The sequence below is a fragment of the Crotalus tigris genome, unplaced genomic scaffold, assembly GCF_016545835.1.
Source record: "Crotalus tigris isolate CLP2741 ecotype Arizona unplaced genomic scaffold, ASM1654583v1 scf7180000018340.3345759, whole genome shotgun sequence".
Taxonomy (NCBI): domain Eukaryota; kingdom Metazoa; phylum Chordata; class Lepidosauria; order Squamata; family Viperidae; genus Crotalus; species Crotalus tigris.
The window spans coordinates 2,209,463-2,234,635 of NW_024096953.1; the positions used below are offsets into that span (position 1 = coordinate 2,209,463).

At 43.9% G+C, this 25,173-nt stretch overlaps 2 protein-coding genes across 8 annotated transcripts; both read right to left on the bottom strand.

The window, feature by feature from the left end:
• Positions 1-950: 950 nt before the first annotated feature.
• PTS (6-pyruvoyltetrahydropterin synthase) lies at positions 951-6,063 on the bottom strand. Of its 3 annotated transcripts, none has more exons than XM_039350541.1 (6): positions 5,919-6,063; positions 4,803-4,882; positions 3,738-3,760; positions 3,303-3,359; positions 2,781-2,851; positions 951-2,251 (listed from the first exon to the last, which is right to left on the bottom strand). In XM_039350541.1, the coding sequence occupies exons 1-6, from the start codon at positions 5,990-5,992 to the stop codon at positions 2,110-2,112; spliced, it is 447 nt and encodes a 148-aa protein (XP_039206475.1). In that variant the 5' UTR covers positions 5,993-6,063; the 3' UTR covers positions 951-2,109. The 3 variants fall into 3 exon arrangements, with proteins under 3 accessions (XP_039206475.1, XP_039206474.1, XP_039206476.1); XM_039350540.1 differs by having other exon boundaries at positions 5,811-5,939; XM_039350542.1 differs by lacking the exon at positions 951-2,251 and adding an exon at positions 2,258-2,688 and having other exon boundaries at positions 5,811-5,939.
• A 2,522-nt stretch (positions 6,064-8,585) lies between these two features.
• Positions 8,586-25,173, bottom strand: BCO2 (beta-carotene oxygenase 2). 5 transcript variants are annotated; one of them, XM_039350550.1, is made up of 14 exons: positions 23,315-25,173; positions 22,015-22,828; positions 21,712-21,820; positions 15,339-15,540; positions 14,660-14,871; positions 14,116-14,231; positions 13,187-13,289; positions 12,515-12,646; positions 11,628-11,788; positions 11,038-11,205; positions 10,640-10,777; positions 9,693-9,875; positions 9,338-9,448; positions 8,586-9,080 (listed from the first exon to the last, which is right to left on the bottom strand). In XM_039350550.1, the coding sequence occupies exons 2-14, from the start codon at positions 22,072-22,074 to the stop codon at positions 8,952-8,954; spliced, it is 1,824 nt and encodes a 607-aa protein (XP_039206484.1). In that variant the 5' UTR covers positions 22,075-22,828; positions 23,315-25,173; the 3' UTR covers positions 8,586-8,951. The 5 variants fall into 5 exon arrangements, 4 of the variants coding, with proteins under 4 accessions (XP_039206484.1, XP_039206479.1, XP_039206480.1 ...); XM_039350545.1 differs by lacking the exons at positions 21,712-21,820; positions 22,015-22,828; positions 23,315-25,173 and adding exons at positions 10,427-10,531; positions 18,327-20,681; XM_039350546.1 differs by lacking the exons at positions 21,712-21,820; positions 22,015-22,828; positions 23,315-25,173 and adding an exon at positions 18,327-20,681.

The window sequence follows — 25,173 nt, forward strand, 5'->3', positions numbered from 1 at the left end:
AAATGGAATGAAGTGTGTGTTGTGGGGGGGTTCCCTTGTAAAGCATACACAATAAAATTATTTTACAAAGCGAATTGCTCATCTTCTCATAAGACAACATTCTAATAATTTCCCAGTTTGCAATATGACTCATCTTCTTGGGCCAGATCCCCTTGGTGAGGGGAATTACTCCCTTGGGCAGAAGGACAACCACAGTTTATCACAAGACTGGTCTGAGGCCATCCATGACAGGGGCAGGACTGGACTTCTGCATGCAATGCTGCCTTGACCATTCAAAGAATCCCCATAGCTGCCAAGTGTAATAGGAGAGAATGATCCTCCGTGATGCTTTTTGAGGAAGGTGTGGCAGCAAGGACACGGGTACCTGCACAGTGTATGAGCTTAGGCCACGCTGGCTCAGAAATTCTGGGAGTTGAAGTCCACAAGTCCTAAAAGAGCCAAGGTTCCCCATCCCTGGCTTAGACTCTCCTAAGCCTCACATCAAGATCCCACAGAGTATCGTGGAGAATGTTTAGGGTCTTGTAGGACTCCCAGATCCAGCCAGACAGGCTGGGACTGGCCAACCGGCCAGACACTGTGGCAGTAGACAAGGGCCAGAAGACAGTAGTGGTGATAGATGTAGTGGTGCCAACTGACAACAATATAAGGAAGGAGGAGGATGAGAAGCTGGAGAAGTACCACGGCCTGAAGGAGGAACTAGAGAGGACGTTGAAAGAAAAAGCCAAAATGGTCCCAGTGATAACAGCAGCACTTGGGACTAAAAGTCCTAAGTTAATGTTTTAACACTTAAAACAGAATGTTTCACAATGGAGCAATACACGCACAATAATGATAATCTTCCCAGCCATATTGGCTAATGGAATGAAGGGTGTTGAGGAAGATTAACCTAAAATCCTGACTGTCACCTACAGCTATTACTTCTGCTTTCTTTATAAGAAAACCATTCAAAATTCAGTTGCAAATACAGCATTTAATGACAGCTGACCACAGGAAATTAAATCTCAGTGGGAATCACATTCATCCATAATGTTTATGGAACATTTGATTAGGCAGAGTTTACATATTCAATAATACTGTAAGGCTGCGTGAGGCTTCAGACGTGGGTCGTGTCAGGTCGACAGTGACTCACTGCATCCCCTTCCTCCCCAATTAATCAGACCTGGCTAGTACATTGATGAGAGACTGCCAGGAAATCCCAGGATTGTTGGCTAAGTTAGAAGTAAAAATAAAAAACCATCCAGAAGGCAAGGGCAGACATCTTTGTACTGCTTCCCCCCAAAATATCACATGAGATATATCTACGCAGTTGAGAATGTCCTTTTTAAAAATGCGGTAAAATTGCTGCCACACAAGCAGACCAGCCCCAGATGAAACTGAGAAAAGGCTTGCTGAGGGATGTTTACTGAGTTTGTGGGAGAACCCAGAGCTGGAGCTTTCTAGCTAGCATTCTTGCATAAAACATGACCCTGGTGTTGGGAAAGATGGTGGAAGGCAAAAAGACAAGGGGACAACAGAGCATGAAATGGGTAGATAATGTTATTGACGCAATGAACATGAATTTGGGCAAATTCCAGGAGACAGTGGAGGGGGGAGGGGGCGGCATGCTGTGGTCCCTGCGGTCACAAAGAGTCGGACGCGACTTAGCAACTGAACAACCATAACTTGCATAAAAGAGTACGGGAATGACCTTAATTATAGCAATTGGCTTAATTATGCAGTAAATTCACTGCAGTAGTTCGGGAAAGGGAAATAAGCTGCTTGGGACCAGGAAAATTCCCTACTGTATTCAAATAAGCCCTGGGATTTACACTTATCATCATTGAAAAAGCAGTGACTTTCTCTTGAAACAGGAACAAACAGTAATGAACAAAGAATTGCTATCTTTCTTACTCGGATCAAACTGAATGCTTGCACAGCAGGAAAATTTGATACCACCAAGTTGCATAAAACATCTGCTTCATATCTACTCACTGACATGATTCTTTAACAAAGAGGTCAACATCTACAATCACAAGTGCAATAATACATTGGTGGATGGATGGATGGTTGACAGACTGACTGAGTTGTTCACTGACAATTAACGGCACAGACGGCACAATCACAAGCATCTCACTTCTTGGAAGCAGCTCCCTCTCCCTTGTAAACCACAATGTTCTTCTCAGTTTCATATACTTTGACTTTATAAAGGGTCCCCGTAGGAAGGCATTTCTGGAGATTGTCCCAAATGAACACAGCAACATTTTCAGTAGTACTGGGGGGGGGGAAAAAACCTGAGAATTAGTTATGCTGCTTTGCTAGTGATGTTTTTATCTCCTGCTCTGTGGCTGCACCAGAGGGAAAAACTGCTTCTGCTATGGTGTTTCCTTTCACAGATTCCTGCACAGTGACAATTGTTGAGGTTACTTGTTTGTGTTGGCCTGGAATTCTAAGTTCCAGCCACAAAACTACTTAAAGACTATCAGGTTGGGATTGTCTGGACCAGTAGAATGAAACACAGTCAGTCTTGATTTCTCCAATAGTCCAGAACACTGATTTTGAAAAACCAAGTTTCTAGATCTCTTTGCCACTGGCAAATCTCCTGAGCAAGCAGGCAGTCCTTCCAGGAAAAAAATTAGAGCAATCCTTTACAAGTTTTTTCCTCCTGCTGTAACATTAAATTTCCCTGAATAATTTAGGCAATTCAGAGACCTGTAAGGAAAAAAAAAAGCCTCAAAAGCACTCTCCAGGTTCAGGATTAGAAAATAGGCCTGCACAGGGCCCAGAATAGAGAGTCACCCTACCTGACAACATCTGCAAAGTAGGGGACGTCTTTATCCAGATTCTTGTGATCAAGAGGTTCCATTATGGCTTCCTATAAGGCAGAGATATTAGGCTTTTAGGCCCATGAAAGACACTCCGAAATTAATCAGACTCGTTGGGAGACTGCCTCACACAGCTAAGTGGCAGATAAATATTCAATGGCATGAGTCAAGAGCTCCGTAGCCATTTTTGCAAAGAAATGAAATAAACCTGTCATCTTCTCTTTAATGTTTTCTATTTGGGTAAAAATTCATCCTCTCCTCCCACCAGTGAGATCTTAGGAGACAAGAAAATGGTCTATCTCTTGCTTTCCTTTGGAAGGCTACAGCATTCCCTTGCTTCTTATCCTCCACCCACACGTAGGAAGAAGCTAAAGTTATCAAACTGCACTCAGCACTTCCTGGTATGCCTTGATTCCCCCAGTGGATCCCAGACTGCCTATGAAGTCCATGTGCATGGCTCATCTCTGCTGGCAACCTCTGGGATGAAAAGAGCTTTTTTACCTCCATGTAGGCATTGAGATCCGTAAGGTTGATCACCATCCCTGTAAGAGGATTGATCTAGAAAGGAAATACAAAGAGTGGGTATGATAGATATAATTTCTAATATTTATGTTATTATTTCTAAAACCTTTTTGCTGTTTAATAGTAGAGGAAAGATAAGGGTGTAGAAATGGAAACTGGAATGAGATATGGAATAAAGAGATTGTTGGCTGTATTTTTAAAGTTGTTAATATTAATTATACTTACTGGAGGCAAAGGGGCTGATTTGTTTTTCTATTTGTTTTCTTATTCTGCACTTTAATTAAAAAAATTAAAAAGTATTTCTTTATTCTATAAACATAAACGTTTCACTTGTACAATACAATCTTTAATAAACTTATTGGAAAAAATAGAAAGAAAATGCAAATGTTTAGAATCTGAAAACATTTCACTTACCTCTCCTTGCACAGTTACTTCCACTAGAAGAAATGAAAAGGAGCAAGAGAAGATCAGATTGTGATGTTGATTGCACTTAAGATAATCAGCAAAGGAAATAAATATATTAACAATATACCACATGGATAACTTCCGCCAGGAATTTAAGAAAGCTTCCTGCTTTCCATTATATTTCATCATCATCAATACAAATCTGAAAACAAATACAGGAAGTCCTTGCTTCCTTATGGTAATTGGGACCTGGAACTCCACAGCTAAGTGACACAGTTTTAGTGTGTCACATAACTGTGCCGAGTTATGCAGCAGTTGCAGTACTCTCGTTTGCCATTGTTAGGTGGGATCTCACACAGACACATCATCCTGCAGTTACATGATCAACATTTGCAACCTATGCCAGCTTCCCCATTGACTTTGCTTGTCGGACGTTGGCACTGAACATTGCAGATCACAATCATGTAAATGCAGGATGCTGCAACATCTTAATTGCAAACTGTTCGCTAAGCACCTAAACTGCAATCATACGACCACAAGGATGTTGCAATGTCTGCAACTACAAGGATCAGTCATAAGTCTACAGGATCCAGTCTAAGTTGGTTACTGGGACTAAAGGTTTAGTTTTCTAAGCTTTTGGGCTCATGATGGAGCCCACTATCAGGGAATTTCTCTCTCTTCAGAATATCTCTTTTACCACTATGGTAATTTTGAATGGTCATTGAATCATTGATCATTCAACTAGCTTGCCAACGTAACAAAATTGTTCAGGTAACATTTTTACTTGGAATTAATTGGTAATACTTGTACGTCGCCCTATGCAGTTCGTAACCGGCAGTGTTTTGAAAACAATTTATGCTGTATAGTGGCTTCTGCAAGTGTGCAAAATGAATAATTGCACACACTCATGCACACATCAAGTCTGTCTCAGGAATGTAATTTTCACAGGTTGAAGGTCCCTGGATAGGTGACCTTTCATCCCAAAGGCTCATCGCTCTGTGGATGATGGGGCATCAGGTTCCTTCCTCCTCTCGGCTTCTCCTGATTTCAGAGACGGAGGCCATCCCTTCTCACCTTTATAGTTGTGGCCGTGGCCATTGGGGTTGTTACATTTTCCAAAAAGCTTCCGATTTTCTTCATCACTCAGCGACGGGCTGCAGAGAAGGCAGAAGAGGAGATTCTTTTTAAAATTGTCTTCTTAACAATAAAGGCAGCGCTAGGAGTCGCGTTGGGTGCAACTGCCTGAAGCACCTTGAAGAGGGTGGACACCCTCCCTGGCATCCCTGGCCGGCCCGCCAGTCTTCACCCATAGACCGGCTGGGCTTCATAAGCGGGAACCCCCAACCCAGAGGCCCCACAGGGGGGCCCAAAGCAAGCCAGGAGGGCGGAGAGGAAGCCGGGCTGGCTTCGCAGAGGCAGGACCAGATCCCAATCCAGGAGAAGGAGGGATCTCCTGAATGGGGGAGCTACAAAGCAGGGGGGCAGCTTGCCTCTTGGAGGGGGGCATCCCTGGGATTGGGGAGGGGGCTCCAGCCCCAGGTGGGCCAACCCTTGTCCTGGAATGCTCAGAGGGACCCTGTCCCTGCAGGGAGATAGACTAGATAACCTCCAAGGCCCCTTCCAACCTTCAGATTCTGTAAAGAAACCTGGGCAGGGGCAGCACTGCGTCCCGGGCCCTTCCAGCCTCCTCTCCCCCTACCGTTTGGGGCTGCGGGGGTCTGGGAGGGGTGGGGATGTAGGGGGTGTAGGGAGTCCGGCGCCTGGTGGGCAGCGCCGCTCCTGCCTTTAAAGCAGGGGTTCTCAACCTTGGCAACTTTAAGACTTGTGGACTTCAACTCCCAGAATTCCTCAGCCAGCTTTGCTGGCTGAGGAATTCTGGGAGTTGAAGTCCACAAGTCTTAAAGTTGCCAAGGTTGAGAACCCCTGCTTTAAAGGGTTCAAACGGCTACGCTGAGTTGCCTGGGAGGGGCGCTTAATTCTTCAAAGATATGCCTAAGAACAGCCCCCCCACACACACACTTCGGGGGGCACCGTGCCCGTTTTGCTATCTGCGCCCCCCCACACACACACACATATACACACCCCAGAGGAGAAGGCGGGAGCGCCGTTTCTCCTCCGGCCGGAGGCGCCCGGTGCTCTGCACGCGCCCAGGAGTCCTTTCTTCCTGCCCCCCCCAACCGCATTTCTCACCTGTGCAGCCGGTGAGAGGCGCTGAAAGCCGCGCGGCGCGAGACCCGGGCCAGGCGGGCGGGCAGCAGCGCCATGGCAACGGCTCCGCTCGGGTGTCACCGCGCGTGCGCGGGGAGGGAGGGGCGGGAGCGAGCGAGCGAATGAGAGAGATGCCCCGGAGCCTGGGCCCCGCCCCTCTGCCCGGGCTTGGGAAAGAGCGTGGGCGAGCGCGTGGCGGCGGGTGCCCGGGAGCTGGCACTAGCCGGGAGAGGGGAGAGAAGCCGCTGCAAAAGGTGGCCGTGCAGGAGGCGTGGTTGCTCCGTCCCTGGGGAGTTGCAGCGAGCCTTTAGGCCACCCGCAGGATCTCTCCAGCCCTGGGCAGAGACCCTCTGCCAAAGGGGCCGGACCGCTGGCCAAGCTCGAGCTGGCAGGCGTTACCAGGCATTCGGCCAAACAAGGATGCCCTCTGGCCCTGGCCTTAAAAGTGAAATATTGCCCGGGGTTTTGAATAGGGCATCTAAGTGAGCTTCCCTGCAAAGCCCCGCTGGCAAGTTAACAGGCAGGGCATGAACTGACTAGACTTTAATCAGTTTACAAGCTGGGGGCTTTGGACCCCTTACTGTCCCTCGCACCTTCCTCCCGCTGGACACCTCTTTGCTCCCTTGGGGATTCCTTCCTCTGTCAATTAGTGTAAATGCAAACCACAAAATTAGTGTAAATGCAAACACAACACTGGGTTAAGTTGAGATTGCCCTGGGAAGTTTGACTCTGGGCCACGTTTTTTGTTCTTTTAATGTTGTTAATGGGTTTTTAATAGGGCTTTGTGTGCTGTGTTCATTTTCAATTGGGAGCCGCCCAGAGTTCAGAATTCTAGGATCCAGTTCTAGAAGTTGAAGACAACACATGGTCAACTTGCCAAGGTGGAGAAATATTGCCCTGGATAATTGAATGGATATTCCCATCAGGAAGTCTTCTGTTACACTTAAATGAAAACTTGGCAGCTGCAATTTACCCCAGTTGGTTCTGCTCCTATTTTATGCGGCCTTGAAAAACAATTCCTGACCTCCTTCACGGGGTCTGGAATTCTCATGGTCTCTCCCCCTAGTCTCCAGACTGAACATCTCAAGGGCCTTAGGAACCCTGAAGACCCCACCCCGTCCCTCTTCTCATCTGCTGGTGAACTGGGAAACTCGCCCTGGGAACTGGAGCCTGCTGTTAGCTGTCCCACTTGACTTGAAAGCTTCAAATATGCCCCGGAGTCTCCAACCTTGGCAACTTATGGACTTCAACTCCCATACTAACTGAGGAATTCTGGGAGTTGAAGTTCACAAATGTAAAGTTGCCAAGGTTGGAGACCCCTTCCATAGATGGTCCTCAACCTTCCTTAATCCAGACTTTCCGAGACCTTTGATTGCCTCCTCCTCAAGCTTCTCACAAGGTCAGAAAGATCTTGGCCCAAGAAATGCCTTCCTTCCCAGAGTATTTCAACCTCTGAAGCGCTAATCAGTTTAAGACTGAATTCTTGGCCTGTGCCAGAACACTCTTGGCACCGGAGAAGATTCTCTGCACAGAAGAGCGTTTGTTTCCACACCCTCGTTGGATAGATGCAGTAGCTGGGGGAGGAAGAGAATTGTAGGGCAAATTGCATTTAATTGAGCCGCATTCTCAGGAATCAAGCTTAATTATCAACCAGAACATGTTTAAAATTTCCTGAAGTCCTCATTGTTCCGTTATGATTCATTTATATTCTGCCCTCAAGGCCGTTTCTGATCAGAGAAATTGATGCTGTTGAGCAACCTGAATGATCAGCACTTGTGCTTCCCACGTGCTGGTTGGCAATTACTTCCCAACCTTTGATTTAAATAATAATAATTATTATTGTTATTAATTGGAAGGGACCTTGGAGGTCATCTAGTCCAACCGCCTGCTCAGGCAGGAAATCCTACATCATTTCAGACAAATGGCTGTCCAGTCTCTTCTTAAAAACTTCCAGTGTTGGAGCATTCACCGCTTCTGGAGGCAGGCTGTTCCACTGATTTAATTGTTCTAACTGTCAGGAGATTTCTCTTTAGTTCTAGGTTAGAGAAATGTCTTGCCTTGCTTCTCTTGCCTTTGCCATTGGTAGTTGTGGGTGGGACTGTCTGTTGCATATCCTGAGTCCAGTCCTAGTTAAAAGAATAAGCTGTTTTCATATATCTCAGAAATTTGGGCAGTTAAGGGAGAAGGTGCTTATTAATGACACCTCCTGGGGAAAAAGAATTAGGATTGTCGGTTGGAATTAGGTCGTGAAGTTCTTTGTAGCCTACATCAGAAGGCCTGCCTATCTGTGATGGGCAGACCAGGGAAGTCTTGACAAGTGGAGGTCCACTGCATGCTGATAGGGTCTCTCTGCCCTTAGATGGACAGCCCAAAAGTGGGGACTGAGAAAAGTGGGGCTTCTCCAAAAATGAAGAACAGCCCCTCTCACAGAGAGGTGGGTTCAAGGTGGGACCTCAAGGGTGAATTGGCTACAGCTTGAATTGAGTCTAGGGTTAATGAGCTGAGATGCCCCAGGTACAAAGAAAAAATATATCTGATACGATTGCCAACGTTGCTCAACAGTGTCTGAAGGGCTCTGAGCCAGGTTTGTACAAAGTTCAAACCTGATAGGCCACAAGGACCAAGAATGGCATGTGGAATTACTCAAGAGTGATTTGAGTATTTTATTATTCTTCACTTATCGATAAACTCTTGCCAGACTAAGAGTCTACAGACAAACTCTGGAAATCGCTAAGGAGGGGGCGTTTAACCCTCTACCAAACTTTCCAAGTTCCGCTGCCTCTTTGTCCTCTGGGATGCAGTCTCTCTCTCCTGGGAATCCAGGCTACATTCCACCACAAATTACGATAATTAATAGAAGAATTAAGGACATAGGCAAAGAATTTATACTGTGTTTATACTCTGAATCAAAGTAGAGCACGATTGGGTAGCCTAGGAATTTAAAGCACATTTAGAGGAAGTAATTTGTCCACAGCATTTTGGGCATCCCGGAGCAGATCCCGAATCACCCCTATCTTAGCGGGTGGCATTTTTGTTGGGAACAAAGGCACCATGGAAACCGTAAGGAATCTGGACAGGGATTTCAGTACGGCCCAGCTCGGCAAAATTTTCCGCATCCAGAACAAGAAGGAAGCTACCTTGATTCTGAAATAAAGAGAAATAATGGATAACAGTTCTTCAGTGCTGTCTCCCCATTCAAAGCATCTATTTTCTCTGCTCTTGTAGGGGTCTGAAGAAGAAAAGTAAACCATAAGATACAGAGGAGTTCCAGAAAGACCTACTAGCATTTTGAAGCCCCAAATGCCTGCAGATTTCAGTAGACAGCACAAGAAATTCACTTTCAGGAATCTGAAAGGAATATTCAAAATAGGTCTTGACCTCTGCAGTGAGGCCTAACTTACCTGCTTGGGTGTGAGCACCACCGAGAGGATCACTCCCTTGTCTTCTGCTGAAGAACCAGGTTCTGGCACAAATATGGGCTCTGAAGGATACATCCCTTTCTCGCGCCAGATCTGGTGGGCAAAGCAAAGGGTACAGAAGAGGTTTCTTCTCGTGAGCTTTTGAGGTGGAACTCCATCCCCACCACACAGTGATGGGATTCAGCCAGTTCGCACCACTTCGGCAGAACCGGTAGATAATTTTTTTGTTGCCCAGGCCCAAAATGGACTTCCGGAAGTGGCATCCACACAGATTTGAATCCCACCACTACCATCACACCATAACAACAGAAAAACATCACTTCCCCCATCTTCTCACCTTCATCTCCTTGGTTTCTGTATCAACCTTGATCAAGGAGTCTCCAACGAGATGACCGAAGCTGCAGCCATAGAAATAACGATATTTTTTCCCACAGTAATGTGCATAATTGATCTGAGGGAATTCTACTCCTCCTGCTTCTTTGAGGTCCTCGTTGTGTAGACTTTCAGGTGTGCACCAGATCTAGACGAGTCAACACAGAACCAATCACATTGTGGAATCCTTACATATCTGCTATTTGGACTTGCTGAGTTTCTCCAGGAACTTTCCTGCCACTCAATGCTTTTATGTTTTGAGGCCCTGCCATTTGAAGAGCACAGTGGTCCTCAGTTTACAGCCACATTTGGGACCAGAATTTCCACCATTAAGCAAAGTGGTTGTTAAGTGAGTCCCGCCTCCCATATTGACCTTGCTTGTCGGAAACTAGCTGGGAAGGTTACAAAGGACCATCACAGGACCCTGAGATGCTACAATCATTGTAAAGCATCCAAACTTTGATCATGTAACTATGAGGATTGCTACAATGGTCGTAATAGCAAGGAGGGGAGTCTCTTGGAGGCAAGCAAGTTTACCACGGAACAGGGAGGCAGTGATCGATTTCCAAATTCCAGATGTTGGTTCTTAACTTTCTCATGAATATAAAATGAGCTGTACCTTGACATGAGGGTCTTCCTTTTTAAACATCCCAGATCTGGGGTCTCCTTTCAATGAGTTTAAGCTTCAACCCATGATACCTTTGATCCAAGTTCTCCATAGCTTAATTTTCTTTGGTAGTTAGTCTTTGGAAAAATGATCCCATTTATGTAACTCCCGCTATTTTTCCCAAGTCTAGCTGCTGTCTGCAGGATGGTAAGATTTCCAAAGGATGACAAGAAAAATTGAATGTTTTCATTCTTTCTAAATTACACACACACACACACACAGAGATGCATGCACAAATTATCTACCTTCCCATCCTCCTCCTTCACAGCTTCTGCCAACGTGTAGGACAAAGGGTTAAGATTCTGCCCCACAGATGCCTTGGAGCTCACAGTGATGGGAAGAACAAAGCGCCGTGGAAATGGCTTTGGGAGTTTGTTGTAGGTCTGCCGAGACAATAAAAAAAAGTCATTGCACAGATAAACAAATCCACACTCTGTGATCACGCCACAAGGATGAAGAGCAGGATGGCCAAGAGTCAAGAGAACGTCTCCACCTCCTGTCTGCCTGGGTTCCTTCCCCTCAGAATTCCTCCCTTGTCTGGGGCTGGAGCACCATGCTCCAACACCCCTGGGAGATACCAAGCTAGACTACAATATGAAGCTCCCTTTCAGTGTCCACAGCATGGAGGGCAGAGCAGCAGTACCTGGTCAAGGGCTTCCCCAGCCTTGTGGAGGTTCTGCAGTCGGTAAATGTCAAAAACTTTCCCATCATCGAAACAGCAGAGATCCAGGACGATGCAGCCCTGGTCCTCAAAGGCGTTGATATGATGGAAAAAGCAGAAGGCCTTGCTATGATATTGCAAGGGTAAGGTCTGCAACAAGAGGGAAAGACATGAGAGTGAATTCCTGCCCTTCGGTGACACCCCAAAAATTGGTCCTGGGCACAATTTCTTAAAAATCTTTGCTTATATATCAGGGTGATGCTTGAAAGGATTTTAATGGGCAAATCAAAGAAGTTTAGAAGTGATCTTTCCTGGTGTAATCTTTCTTAATCTGATGTTCTCCAAAGATCTCTGGACCTCAACTCTCTCACCATTCTCAGCCACTCTGGCCAATACCACAGAGGAATTCTGGGAGCTGCCACCCCAAAATAATCTAGGGAAAACTTTGTTTTGCTCATGGATACCTTCCACCAGCCAGGATGAGAAGAGCAAAAGTCTTGTCTGCCTGCTCCTGCAGAGCCCAGAGAAGATATACCAGGAAGTCACCAGATCCAGCTAAACCGCTGACTCACCTGCCCCGTGTGCTTGTTCACGACATAAAAGCGGGTGTTTAGCTGAGGCTCCCAACTCAGTCCATCCAGAACGGATTTCCCCAAAAAAATGGCTATAGTGATTTCCCACAACTTTATCTGGACGGGCTGCTCAATAAAAATCACATAGTTTTCACTCATTCCTAGAAACAGAAGAAGAAAAGAGTTGGGCTGCTTCTTTTCATGAAGAGCCGATTCCATTCTTCCATCTAATTACCTGGACTTTTCCAACAACAGGGTTGCCTTATCTTTTCACCTGCCGGCGTCCTCCTTTGTTGCCAAAACAATTTCAGATTATCCAATGTAATGGCCAGTAATTTCAAATCATCCCATTTAACACTCTGTGAATCAAATGTAATGCCTGAGGGTGCTGCTACACCACCTACGTAGGAATTGGTACGTTTCCTTTTTATCAACAATTTTTTAAAAAAAGGAATTGCCATGCTTCGTTTACGCAATCCCCCTTCCAGCTTCCAATGGAAGGCCAGTGATTGGATACAGCTAGGAGCCAACAACTTTTGTTCAACTTCCTAGTTTTACTGATGTTGTTTTTAAAGCATCTCTCAGGGCATGATTTCAATTTCAATTTATTATAGCCACCAGCTAGCAAAGGATGTTACATTGTTTTGTATGAACTGCTCTGGTGGATCATTTGTGGCTTGGAGCAATGAATTTCATTAATTTAATCTTTCATATTACATTTCCTGTTCTACTTGATTTTATTCAGGCAGTGTGATAGATCACACTAGCAGCATCCCAAATTACTGGCCTACTTTTCATCATTCCACTTTTACAACTCCAGCTGCCTCTTTCTGGCATTTCCAATAAAGATGGCAATGGCCTACTTAAAAGGAGGATGGTCCTCTCACCAAAACTGTGATAATAGGCTGGTTTCATTCTGTCCTCTGGTTCAATGGTACACAGCACTTCTGCGCCTTGCAGGCTGGAGTCACTAGGCTGAGACTTCTGGGGAGGAACACGGATGATGTTATAGTTGGAGCCTGTAAGAGAGAAAGACCAGCTCTTTGGATCTGTGATTCCAGCTAATCAGCTGCAGATGGATTGCGGAATTGGCTCACCTCGACTGCTGTACCTTGTGCTATAAACAATGCTTCCTATGAACAATAATTGAATTTGGAAATGAGATATGGGCAGCACCCATTAAAAGTTTGGAAGGGGAGACAGCCAAGATGATGCATTGTAGGAGAAATCCACAGCCACTTCATCTTCATTCCAGTGTAAAATTCAGACTTAAAACATCAGACGTTTTCCAGGTCCTCTGATCCAGTCAAAAGGACTGTAGCATCTAGCTAAAAACCTATGCATCTACGCATTGAAAAAATACTTGTCATGTTTGAATTGACTGAGGTTTTTTGATGTGTCTGTTAAGCAACTGTCACTTTGGAGTAAAAAGCCAAGAAGGCTTGGGTTGGGAGAAATGGAGGCAGTACTCACCAATGAAGTCAAAGCCACACATTGAGATGAATATTTAATTCCAGACGTTAAAATGCTAGTCTGTTTGTCTCTGAATCTGGTCTTACCATGCATCCCATAAGAGTTGCCCATGTTGTAGACTGTTCCATCTGGATCGTAGTGTGGGTGGGCTGTGGCTCCATTCACTGCAACATATTTTTTCCAGTTCACCTACAAGGACAAAGATAGCAAGTCATCTTACTTCAGGTGGAGACCTTCCAGATAGAACTGAAGCCTTCAGAATTCCCACACCAGCTGAGAGGTGTCATCACCACATCTGGACAGAGCCAGTGTAAGGACCCACCCCACTCTGCATCTTAAGAAGACAGAACTCTTGGAATATTTCTTCCAACAGGCATCTTTATTAAGAGAAAATGGTTGCAGGCGTTCTAGACAGGACCTGGGGCCCAAGCCCTATAGTTCAAGGTTTTAAGGGGTCCCCAGCAGCCCCACCCCACCCCACCATCCTTCCAGCGACAATCCCAGGCGTTACATTTCCACCCCCTTTTTCCTCACTGCCGGTGGAAGGGAGACTTGAGAGAGGAGTAGATGAAAGCTGATGGCCCCGTTATTATGATTAGTCCTTTTGGTGGTATCCACATTCAATCCCTTTGAAGTTGTACTGAAGGAAGTGAGGGCCATAAAACCCCTTTGTTCACCCCCCTTCCCCTTCATCGTATGACAGAATCCAGAGAAGGCAGAAATGGGGTTTTCCATAGTCGATAACTAGAGATGAAATATAATTGGATTCTGACAGCCAGGGTGGGGAAAGCTGATCTCAACAACTCATTGTAAAACATTACGGTCCTATTTCTGAATCTAAAAGTTGTTTTGTGGGGTGAGCATGACTAGTAGATCTTCTGTAGAAGAGCCCGATTGAATCTGCAGCATCTCCAGAGCTCCTGAAAAACTGTCTGTCAATCCAGATTTAAGTAGTAATGGATGAGATGGTGAGATAGGCTAACCCAGTGCCAGGTTGCCTGCTCTGTTCCTTTACCTTCTCCTTTGATTCAAGCGTGTCCAGATCCACTTTGTGCATTTGACTGGTCTCCGTGCTGACAAAATAGTCACCTTTGATGACTGCAAAATTCACAAGGCAGTTGTCTGTCTCTTCTGCAATATAAAATTCACCTCATTGGAGTGTCATAAATTCAGTACAGAAAATATTTCCATTGTCACCAAGTTGCCAGGATCAAAAAACTGAAAGTGTAGGAGAAGGAGTAGCTAAAATGGGGGTGGAGTCCAAAGAGGAACCAGCTAGAGACTTTACATAGTCACAAATGATCTTAGTCTGTTCTGCCACTCTTCTCCTACAGTAAATGGCATAATGCCTTAAAATTGATTTCTGATTCAGAGTTAAATGTGCCAAGGACAGAGTTGGAAGACAAACTGAATGTCACCTCCAGCTTTGCCCAGAGGTTTCCTTACCCTCTGCCTCCCCGTTTTTTACAAGAGAAATTTGGTGGACTGCCTTTCAGCATTTCCTTACTGAAACTTCAGATGCAGAATATGAGCGAAACTGATCCAAGAAAGATACCTACTTGACAAGTCAAACTTTGACATGAAGCGCTCAAAAACGTTCTTGCAAGGATCTGGTATGGCCAAGGTGCCAAATTCAGACATCATGATTCGGTTGTTCTTGCTGTTGGTCAGGTAACAATCACTCCGGAGAAACTTGCTGCTGTAATTCACCACCCCATCCTCAATTTCAAACTTATGCATAAGTGCCATGCCATCAAACCAGTGGTTAAACCTTCATTTGGAGAAGAAAAATCCAGATTAAAGGAGGAGAAAGTTTTGTGTAAAGTTTATCCTACATATTCCAAGCATCCACTCAGTTTCTTAGATGACCAGAAAATTCTCATTTCAGTATACAGCTGCACACAAAGTGTACAGCAAATTTTAAAGACTGTAATTCTTGCTAAGGTATTATTTCTAAATTGTTAAAACATATTTCTAAAGAAGACACACACACCTTAAAAAAATATTACTAATTCAGCTTTCTCCCAGTCCTCTGTTGTCGTTATATCTCCCTTAAATCAAAAACATCCGTATTATCACTCAGGGATTCTTCGTAAGACAAAAATGATTGGTAGAATTATTGAAGAACATGAATGGAGAAGGTTGATCAAGACTGCAGACCAGAACAAAATTATCTGCTGGCTTTTTAATCATTTGCAGAGCAGACAACAGCATCCATAGCACTAGAAAAAGGCGTACTTATCTGGTCCAAATTCAAATTTTCCTGGCCCGTTCCTCACTAGCTTTCCTTTCAGCCATTTGGGAATCTGCCCTTGAAGTTTTATTGGGATTGCTTGAGGTGTTTCTTCTACAGTGGAGAATAATGGCGAGATGCATTCTAAGCCCTTCTTGTGGCTATAAGTAACTGGAACCTTCTGCTTGGACACCAGATTTCTTATCCCTGCAGAGACAAACCAAGCAATTAGCAAAGAGAAAGGGGTTAATATCCTGGGTACAATCCTGAAGTTACCGCTTCATATTATGCACAAAGGTCAACTGCATGTTTAGGAATCGGCTAAGTAAGAGGAAAAAAGGATGCTTCTGATCAAGGTTATTGAGGTAGATGTCCCTGAAATATTTTCAAATTCTCAGTTTGCAGGTTGAACATGCCTTGAAGAACAGTTTTGGGGTTGGGTTCAACTATACTGCAACTGAAAAAAAGCAAAGATGTCTCAAAACTGGAAAACTAAACTTCCTATGTATTAATTGAAGCATGCCACAGTATAAAGGGAAAACTGAAATAAACAGGGCAGTACATGTGTTAGCAATGCTGATTGAGATTATGCATTGGGTATCCAGTAATGTATCAGAAGGCACACATTGCATGCACTGGAAATGGTACGTTGTGCTCCATCATCTCGCCATGAGGGCTTCTGTCCACTACCCTACTGCACACATGAGAAACCCCTTCCTGTCCTTTTGGGTCCACAAAGGGTTTTGTGGTTATTCTTTTTCCTTAGGGGGTTGACCAGAGAGGAAAGAGAGAGGTTTGGGGATCCAAATACGCAAGGAGTTCAAATGATAAGTCTCTGCCAAAGGCTGAAATTTAAATTAAAAATCAAGCCACCATTGTTTAATACTGCTTTTTGGGTCACTACCATGATGAATTCTCTCTTCTCCCATTAAAATAATTATTATTCATAATAATAATAATAGTACAGCCTGGCTCTCACACTGTCATTGAAATAGGGCAGGTCAGTGCTATTGACGAGGTTAATGATCACACAGGGCTATACAACCTGACCTGGCCCAACAAGGGTCCTGCCCGTTTTTGACCACTTCAAAGCTCTCTCCGTTTCAGCCAAGCGTCCAAGGGAGCCTCCTAGGACAGTGTTTCCCAAACTTGACAATTTTAAGGCATGTGGACTTCAACTCCCAGAATTCCACAGCCAGCGTTGCTGGCTGTGGAATTCTGGGAGTTGAAGTCCTCATGCCTTAAAATTGTCAAGTTTGGGAAACACTGTCCTAGATAATTCCGCCACTTCCCTCCCTCTCTGGTCTGAGGCAACGGACGGAGGTTTAGAAATGAATGTGAGGCAACTGTGGGGTCCCTCTGGGGAGCAGCTCTGCACACAGAAAAGGGACCCATTCCCCAGACCGTTGTAATAATTCTCAATGCCTGCCAAGCTTTGCCTTCTCTGCCGTTTCTGGATGGCAGCACAGGTATTCCTCGATTTACAAGAGTTCGTTTAGTGGCGGTTCGAAAGCACAACAGCACTGAAAAAAGGGACTCGGGACCATTTCTCACACCGACACAGCATCCCATGGTGTCACGTGACCAAAATTCAAGCCCTTGGCAAGCGACTCCCATTTATGACGGTTGCCGTGTCCCAGGGGTCACTTGATCCCCTTTTGCGACCTTCTGACAAGCGAAGACAATGGAGAAGCCAGATTCACTTAATAACCACGTTACTAACAATGACCGCAACTGCAATGCTTTGCTTAACAACTGTGGAAAGGGTTATAAAATAGGGCAAAATTCATTTAGCAACTGTCTCACTTAGCAACAGAAATTTTGGACTCAGTTGTGGTCGTATGTCGAGGACTACCTGTAAAGATCTTGTCCACACCGAGTATCTGTGCAGATTCTAACTGAGGTCTGCTTGGATGACTTTCGTAACTATGGACCTTTGATAGTGGGACAACTAGGAGCCTTCTCCAGCCTTCTTGTGCTCATTCCAATAGGGAATTCATCACAGACACACTTGGCTGAATTCATACATGCACTCCATCTTGATAGAGCAGTGGTTCTCAACCTTTTTAATGCCTCGACCCCCAACCGGTCGTAAGTCGAGGACTACTCAACCGGTCATAAGTCGAGGACTACTCAACTGGTGCAGCACCGTTTGCAGAATGGGACTTTTGGCGGGCTCAGCAGGGCAGAGACAGCCTGGACAATTCCTATTGGCTTTTGAAAGTCAATAGAATTAAGAGAGTCTATTCTATTGGCTTTCAAAAGCCAATAGAATAAAAGGGAGTAGCACAGCTAAGGAAAAGGGGGAAAAAATGGCGGACTGCGTTGTTTGGCGATCCCCGTGAAATGGTCGTTCGACCGCAAATGGGGTCCCGACCCACAGGTTGAGAACCACTGGGCTAGAGTGCCACATATGCTCGTATTTGTCTCCTGGGAAAAGCAGATGAAATATTCAGCTGAGTGTTTCATGTTTTGGGCAATTTCCTCAGTGCAAAATCTGTCATTCTTGCATAGCAGTCTGGCTGTGGAGACAACATTCCTGTTTTAATCTCCTTTTCTTGGCTGATGCTGAAAAAAAATAATTCCAAGACTGTCAAATCAATTGGGAAGTGAAAAAATAAAAACCCAACCAGAGGGAAAGAATGTTGATTACTTGCCTGTTGTTCCCAAGATTGCATGAATTCACAATTCAAAATCAATCTGTCTTTAGCCTGTAATCCTCCGTACCTGCTTCCTAAAAGAAGGAACCCCAACAAGATCTCTGTGGATCTCTCTGAATCTTACATGGTTTAGAACAGGGGTGCTCAACCTTGGCAACTTTAAGACTTGTGGACTTCAACTCCCAGAATTCCTCAGCCAGCTTTGCTGGCTGAGGAATTCTGGGAGTTGAAGTCCACAAGTCTTAAAGTTGCCAAGGTTGAGAACCCCTGGTTTAGAGCTTCTTCTTTTTTTAAACTGCCATTAGCAGAAGATGGAAAGAAAAACGGTCTTACCTGGGATATATTGGAGCAAAGACACAAGAGTGAGAATCGCCTTCTGAAGCAGGAAGCCAGTGAAAGAAACGAGGAGGAAAAGCATTTTCACAATGCTGAGCTGGGAGAAAAAAGCAAGCCGCAAATAGCCAGAGACTGCAAGTCAGAGCAAAAAAGCTGCTCTTTGACACAAGAGGCGCAGGACAATGATGGAATATCTGTTGGCTTAGTGCAACCGTTTCACAACAAACTCTGCCCCGCCCCCTTCAGGACTGAACCAGGAGACAAGGTGGCATAAAACTGGCAGAAGCAGGCGGGCACAGACCTCGCGTCAAGCTTCGACAAATCACTTTTCGGGGGAGGAGAAACAGACCTAAATTGCATGACTTCACATGATTAAGACACTATCTCTGTTTGCTTCATAGTTCATCATGTTTTATTGAATTAATATATATCCAATTATTAACCATTCAGGCTGGGTGTGTCCGGGCACTAAAGTGCAGTTGGCTAGTTGGAGCTTTGATGTAACTTTAACAAATTCACAGCATAACTGGCTCAGTCAGTGGGGGTGAGAGTTCTTGAAGAACGCCACCCACCTGCTATTTTTGTCTATTATCCTAAGCCAGGGAACACGTCTTTCCAGCCAGGAAAATCAAAGCCCTTCTTACAGTAGTTTGCTTCTGAAGTGGGCAACACATTCCTCCAAGCAAGCAAAGCATGTAAAAACAACGCCTGAAGAAAAATGTTGTTTTGAGGTCTGCCAGGTTGCAGTCTCCATCTCCTCTTGCCCAGGGCTTATTCTCTGGTTTAGGCCAAGTTCAACAGCTTAGTTAGTTACTTAGTCCTTCTTGCCCACATTCATTTTTTTTATTCTTTCTAAACTTTCCCTCAGCCTTCTGTTCTTCTCCATGTTTTATTACAGCCAAACCTCGGTATTGCCACAGGAGGGACATTAATCAACTAAGGGCAAAAGTTGTTCTGCTAGATTTATATTCTGCCTTTTCTTCAGAAGATCAAGGCAGCATACATTTTACCAAGTTAAAAGCATCATATCTTAAGGACTCTGTCCTTCAGCCGTTTTCTTCTCTGCTGTAGCTGCTAAATATTGGTAATTAAATTTCTTTCAGCCAGTTTTCTTTGTGCACAGGCTCTAGGGTGAAAGATCTACATCCTGTGCACACATAAACAATATTTCCATGATTTTGTATTGTTCCTATCTTGCTGCAGGTCCAAAGAAATAATGCTTCAATTATTCTGGTACAATCCTAAAAGTACCCTACCTCCTTCAAACTTAACCATTTTCCTACAAGCAGAAGTACGAGCAGACTATGTATGGGTGAGAACCAGGCAAATATTAAGCAATGCTTTGGAAGACGTGTTTATATTGGAAGATAAACTTTGTTTGTTTTGATCCACCTATGGGTGCATAAGGTGAGAGACTTGGATTATTGCTCAAAAGAAGCTGAGGGGGCTTCTCACCTGATGTTTCAAGCATTCTAAATTCTTCTAATCAGATATTGCAGGTTTAAGCTTAAATAATGGCCAGTCCTAACCCACTAACACATGAAAGCAGATTATGGAAAGAAAAGTAGCAGCTAGATGTTCAAAAGCAATGAAAAACAAGGGCACTATATTGGAGGTGGAAAATATAATGAACAGTTTAATCATAATACTTATACATATGTATAAAATAATTCTCCCATTCCTGAAGATTAACATCAAGTCATGATTTTATTTTGGGACAAGATCTATTATGCACAAGCAAAATAAGAACATTATTACAATTATTTTCTTCCTTTCTATTTTATTTTCATTTGCTAAAGTCACCAACATTATAAAATATAATTTTTTTTGATAAGGGAAAAAAATAATATAAGGAAAGAAAAACATCACTTTTTAAAACTATTTAGTGAAAACACCTTTTTAGTCTTATATATAAGTTTACCAAAGTATAACATATACAACCCAGCCAAAAGTAAAGATTTGTATGCCAAGATTTCATTATGACTCAGCCACATAACTTTTTTCCTATGCAAATGATATTCAAATGAGTGCAATGTAGTCAAAATAAGTCAAGTTCATGGTATTAGCTTCCTCACTGGAAATGACATGCTTTAAATGAAACACACCAGATTTTTTTCCATTCTGTCTTTCAAAAGGTTGATAGTCCTTGCCATAGAAAATCAATTCTACATAACTGTTCTAAACCAGCATCTTAATTATAATTGAATTATAACTACTGATGCTCCTTTTAAGTTACAGTTTTGAAATTGTAAGCTACTTTTCGAATCTACAAAAGGAAGTACAAATATCATGAAAGTTAAAAGGCTTTCCCACCTAGACAATAGAACAAATAAGTGCATGCCTTAAATTATTTGCCAGATAAACCCTCTTCATTTTGTAGAGGGCCTGCAATTGCTGCAAAGCTATGTCTTAGATTCTCTCTTTTCAACTTCAAATGATGTTCTATAGAACAAGCTTCTTTCAGGATCCCTTCAAGCTCCTCTACATATGAAGCATCCATTGCTGCTCTCTCACTTTATTGATAAAAAGAAAAGAAACACCTGTATTTAAAACTGCTACATAGAAAACTAAAATTTGTATCAATGTTCTCAATTGTTGCCAAGCATTTTTAAACAATGAGGATAAGCTATTAAATACACATTACAGGAGAGTATTTCCTTACTTATAAACTTTTAGTTGGAAGATACCGAATTCACGGTATATATAGTGGTATTTTGCTTATATGAAGTGCTCACTTGTAGCAATATGTGGGGAGTTTGGTGTTTTGTTTTGAACACTTTGGGTAAAATTCCTTTTTGTGACAGTCCACTTAACCTATGGAGCCTTTTCCTGTTCGTAACTGGAGCTCCCTACATCTCCTAAAACAGCTCCAAGGTCTTCGAAATTGCCAGGGCAGATGTGAAAGATATACTGAGAGTTATTACAAGACACTATTCCTTCACGCACGCACTTCTGAGAGGCAAGGCGGCAAAACAACTTAACCAAATTTTACCACTGCAATGTACATAGTTAAGAGTATAGGTTGATTCAGAAGAAAGACACTGAATAACTTTGAATCTTACTTTAAATTTTAAATCTGTTTTTCTAGCTGAAAGCATTTTGTTACAATGTGCAGTTGATTTATTTCTCCTTTTTAGTAAATAAAAAGGATTAAAACACAATTTTAGAAACATCAGATACATCAGCAGTTGAATATGTGTTCAAAAAAGAAATTTTAAAATGTCAAAAATAAAATAATTTACTTGCCTCAAAATTTGTGCATACTTTGATAATAAGGCATTGATTTCTTTGCCCGTATCTGTTAATATAAATATTTATTTCATTAAAATTGGGGTGTAAATGTAGGCAAGAAGAATGGCTAATATTTTTTTCAAAATAATACCCTTTAAAATGGTTTCCAAAGTGTCAGTTTTATGAAATTTCTGGGAGCTTTCAGGAGCCGAATCATTTTTTTCCAAAAAACCCAACTGTGCATTTCCTGAAGTTTCATTCTATAAAAAGGGAGAGAAAAAAAAAACAGTGAAGGGTTGAAAAAAAATAACATCAAAGTAGTCCATGGATTTCCCCAGCCAAGCCATACCTTTGTTTCGGTACATGACTCACAAGATTTTAAATAAACACAACAAAATTGAAAAGGAAATCACTGTAGTTTAAACAATGATGATGCTACCTAGTACAAACTCACCTTTGCTTCTTTTTTACGTTTATTTTTGTTTTCATCGGGCTTTACAAGAGTAGTTGTCATTGTTACCTGTAGAAGTACAAGGTCATTATTTGTGAAAAAAGAAATCTCTGGAGCACCAGATAACAGCACATAAAATGAGTGTTAAGCACATCCTAAGATTACCAGGCTTTCCTGATGCAATCAAAGAGAGACGGCCTCAGAAAAAGAGGACAAAATAACTTGCACCCAAGGACAGCCTGCTAAAATTTGAGTTTGCCCCCACTTTATACAACCTAAGTGGGAAATCCTAGTTTGGTGGCCAGGAATCTGTATTCTTTGATAATGCAACATTTATGGTATTGTGATAGTTGTCAAATTCCACCAGAGGTGATTGTTTCTCAGCAGGTTTAGAGTCACACCACCACTGCAGGCTGCAGAAATTTATCATCCTCTAGCAGAGGGAAGCTGGGCAACATCTCCCACCCAACCATCTTCAAGAAATGCAGAGGGGGGGGGGATTCCATCCATACCAGACACAGTGCCAGGAATGGTGGTTTGCAGCAACAGACATATGAAAAAAATTGTACAAAACTAGCAGCACAGTGCATGGCAGGGGGTGACTCTCTGGATAGCGAGATGTGTGGCATATGAATTTAATAAGTAAATAAACGCAGACACACACACACACACACCAGCAGGGGTCTGTCCTTTAATATAGTTCACCAGACTCTTCTTTTAGGAAGCCGTTTGAAGCCTGTGAATGAGTCCTCTCTTTTATGCCTTTTTAAAATAAGCCTTTGATTCCTAGCTGTTGGCTGCCCAGAGTCAAAACACTCTATAAATTAAAAAAAAACCCGAAAAGAAATAAAGATAAAATACAAATTCAAATAAGCAATTACAATACAGCATAAAATAAAACCCGCAAACCAACTCGGACGAAAGGGGGCTCTTTTGTTTCACCCCCCCCACACACACACACACCGATCCAAAATAAGCTCTGACTTCATAATCTCCCCGGCTGGGGATGATGGGAGTCCCAGTCCCACCCACAATTGGGGGTTTCCCGGTCCGGGCCGTCTCTCAAATCGCCCCCCGGGGATCCAAGCAGCCCCTGCTGAGCCCAGTCCAGGTCATGCTGGCTGAGGGGGGAGTCCCGGGAGGGGTCTTTCTTTCGCCCCATGTTGTCTTTAGACCCGCGGGAATCCCCTGCAGGACGAATTCCGCCGTGTGAAAGCGACAGGACACGTTTCGGGTGAAGGATCGACTAGGAAGACACCACCCCCCTCCGCTCTCGAGCGCGTTTCGTGCGAACGCGCCTCACAAATGGCAAGCCGAGGCCGCCGACGCCCTGAGGCCCGTGGGCGGCACCAGTGCGCATGCGCCGCCCCGCCCCACAGGAGTGACGGTTAAGCGGCGTCTCGCGCTGGGAGGACCCTTTTGGCGGGAGACGCTCACGTGTCGCCCAGGCTAGTGCGGCAGGGCGCCGGGTTGGAGATGTGTAGCAGGGCGTCTTTCTAAAGCAGGGTTTCTCAACGTTGTGGTCTCTCAGATTGGTGGATTTTAATTCTCAAAATGCAACTCCGATCACATTAAATGATTAGATCCATCCACTCAAATTGTGCTTCTCAACCGTGGGCACTTTAAGAGGGGGGTGGACTTCAGCTCCCAGAATTCCATAGCATAGCATAGTATAGCTGGCTGAAGAATTCTGGGAGTTGAAGTCCACCCTTAAAGTGCCCACGGTTGAGAAACACTGCTTTGAATTAAGGATTCTTAGAAGCAAGAGAGGGACCCTCATTGGTGGGGGGGGGTCTGCCCCTCCCTGAAAAGTGATGCTGGCTCGGGATCCTGGAGAATTCCAGGGCATGTGCAATTATAGAGGCTGATCTTGGTCAGGTTTTATCCTGATTTAAGAGTTTGGTGCCACAGCTCTTATACCAAAAGAATTTTTAAACTCCCAGGGTTGGGAGTTTTAGATTGTGTCTTTGTGTAATGTGTCAAAAAGCAACACACCAAACAACAGAAGGCATTGACGTTAGATGTGAGAAGGGATAGACACCCTTAAAATATGTTGCATCTCTTCCTTTCGCTAGCTAGGTTTGTTGCTTTAATACTTCCAGTCTTAATTAAGGACATCAGAATTCCACCCTGATTGTTGAAAAAGCTGGGCTGGGGGTTTTTTGGACACCACAGAAAAAGTTCAGCCAAAAGTTGAGTTTTCTAAAGTTCCAAAGGAGGCATGGATGCCATGCTAAAATGCTATTATTGCCTTTAATTAAAATGCTACAAATCAGGCCTGAAATTCTAATGAGAATCCAAGGTCTGAAGGAAGATGGAGGTCCATACAGGCAGGCAACCAATCCAGTGCACCAAGGCGTTTCAGCCATGCCACCCACCTCTTTCCCCATCCCTAGATCTCCACCCAAAAGAAGACCTCTTCTTAGCCACTGCCAACGTCTCCTAGTCCCATTTCGGCAAGGGAGCAAGCTGTGAGCACCTGCTACCAGCTCCTGGGACCGATGATGGTTTATTAACCTCCCTGCCACAAGGAAAAAGGAGGGGGAGGGAGGTCAACTGGCCCTTAGGTGCTTATGGGGCAAGGAAAGATCTAGGGGAGATTTCCAAATTATGTCACAAGGACACTGGTGGCAGAGGGTCACACAGATCACACAGCATTCTGGAAAAGAGGTATAGCAACCCTCCCGGAAAGAAGTGTGTCAGAAAAATGGGAAATAGCAAAATACAGAAGTCAAAATAGGTTCAAATGTCACAATTCTTTAAAGAAAAAAAAGCAAGTATGATTCTGCTGACATTACGAAACCAAAGAGTCAGAAAAAAGAGTTTTAGTAGGCTATTAAATAGACTATAGGCTATAAATCCAGAACCAGGGATTCAAGAGAGGACAGGCTGGGGTCCTTGCACTCCTGGAGATAAATAGCTTCTGGAGAAGATGGTGTTTGCAGGAATGAAATGGACAGAAGCCTTTGAGGACAGAACAATGCTTTCCCTCTTGAGGGAAGTCATGTTATGTGCTCCGGGCCACTTTCCTTTGTGATCAGAGGCAAGCTCGCCTGACCAATAACCAGCCAAGACACAGTGAAGGCCTTTTGTTTCGTTTATTGCAATAAGCGGGGAGAGAAGCTATCAAAGCTTGGTTCTCTCCAAAGTTTTAACCCAAAA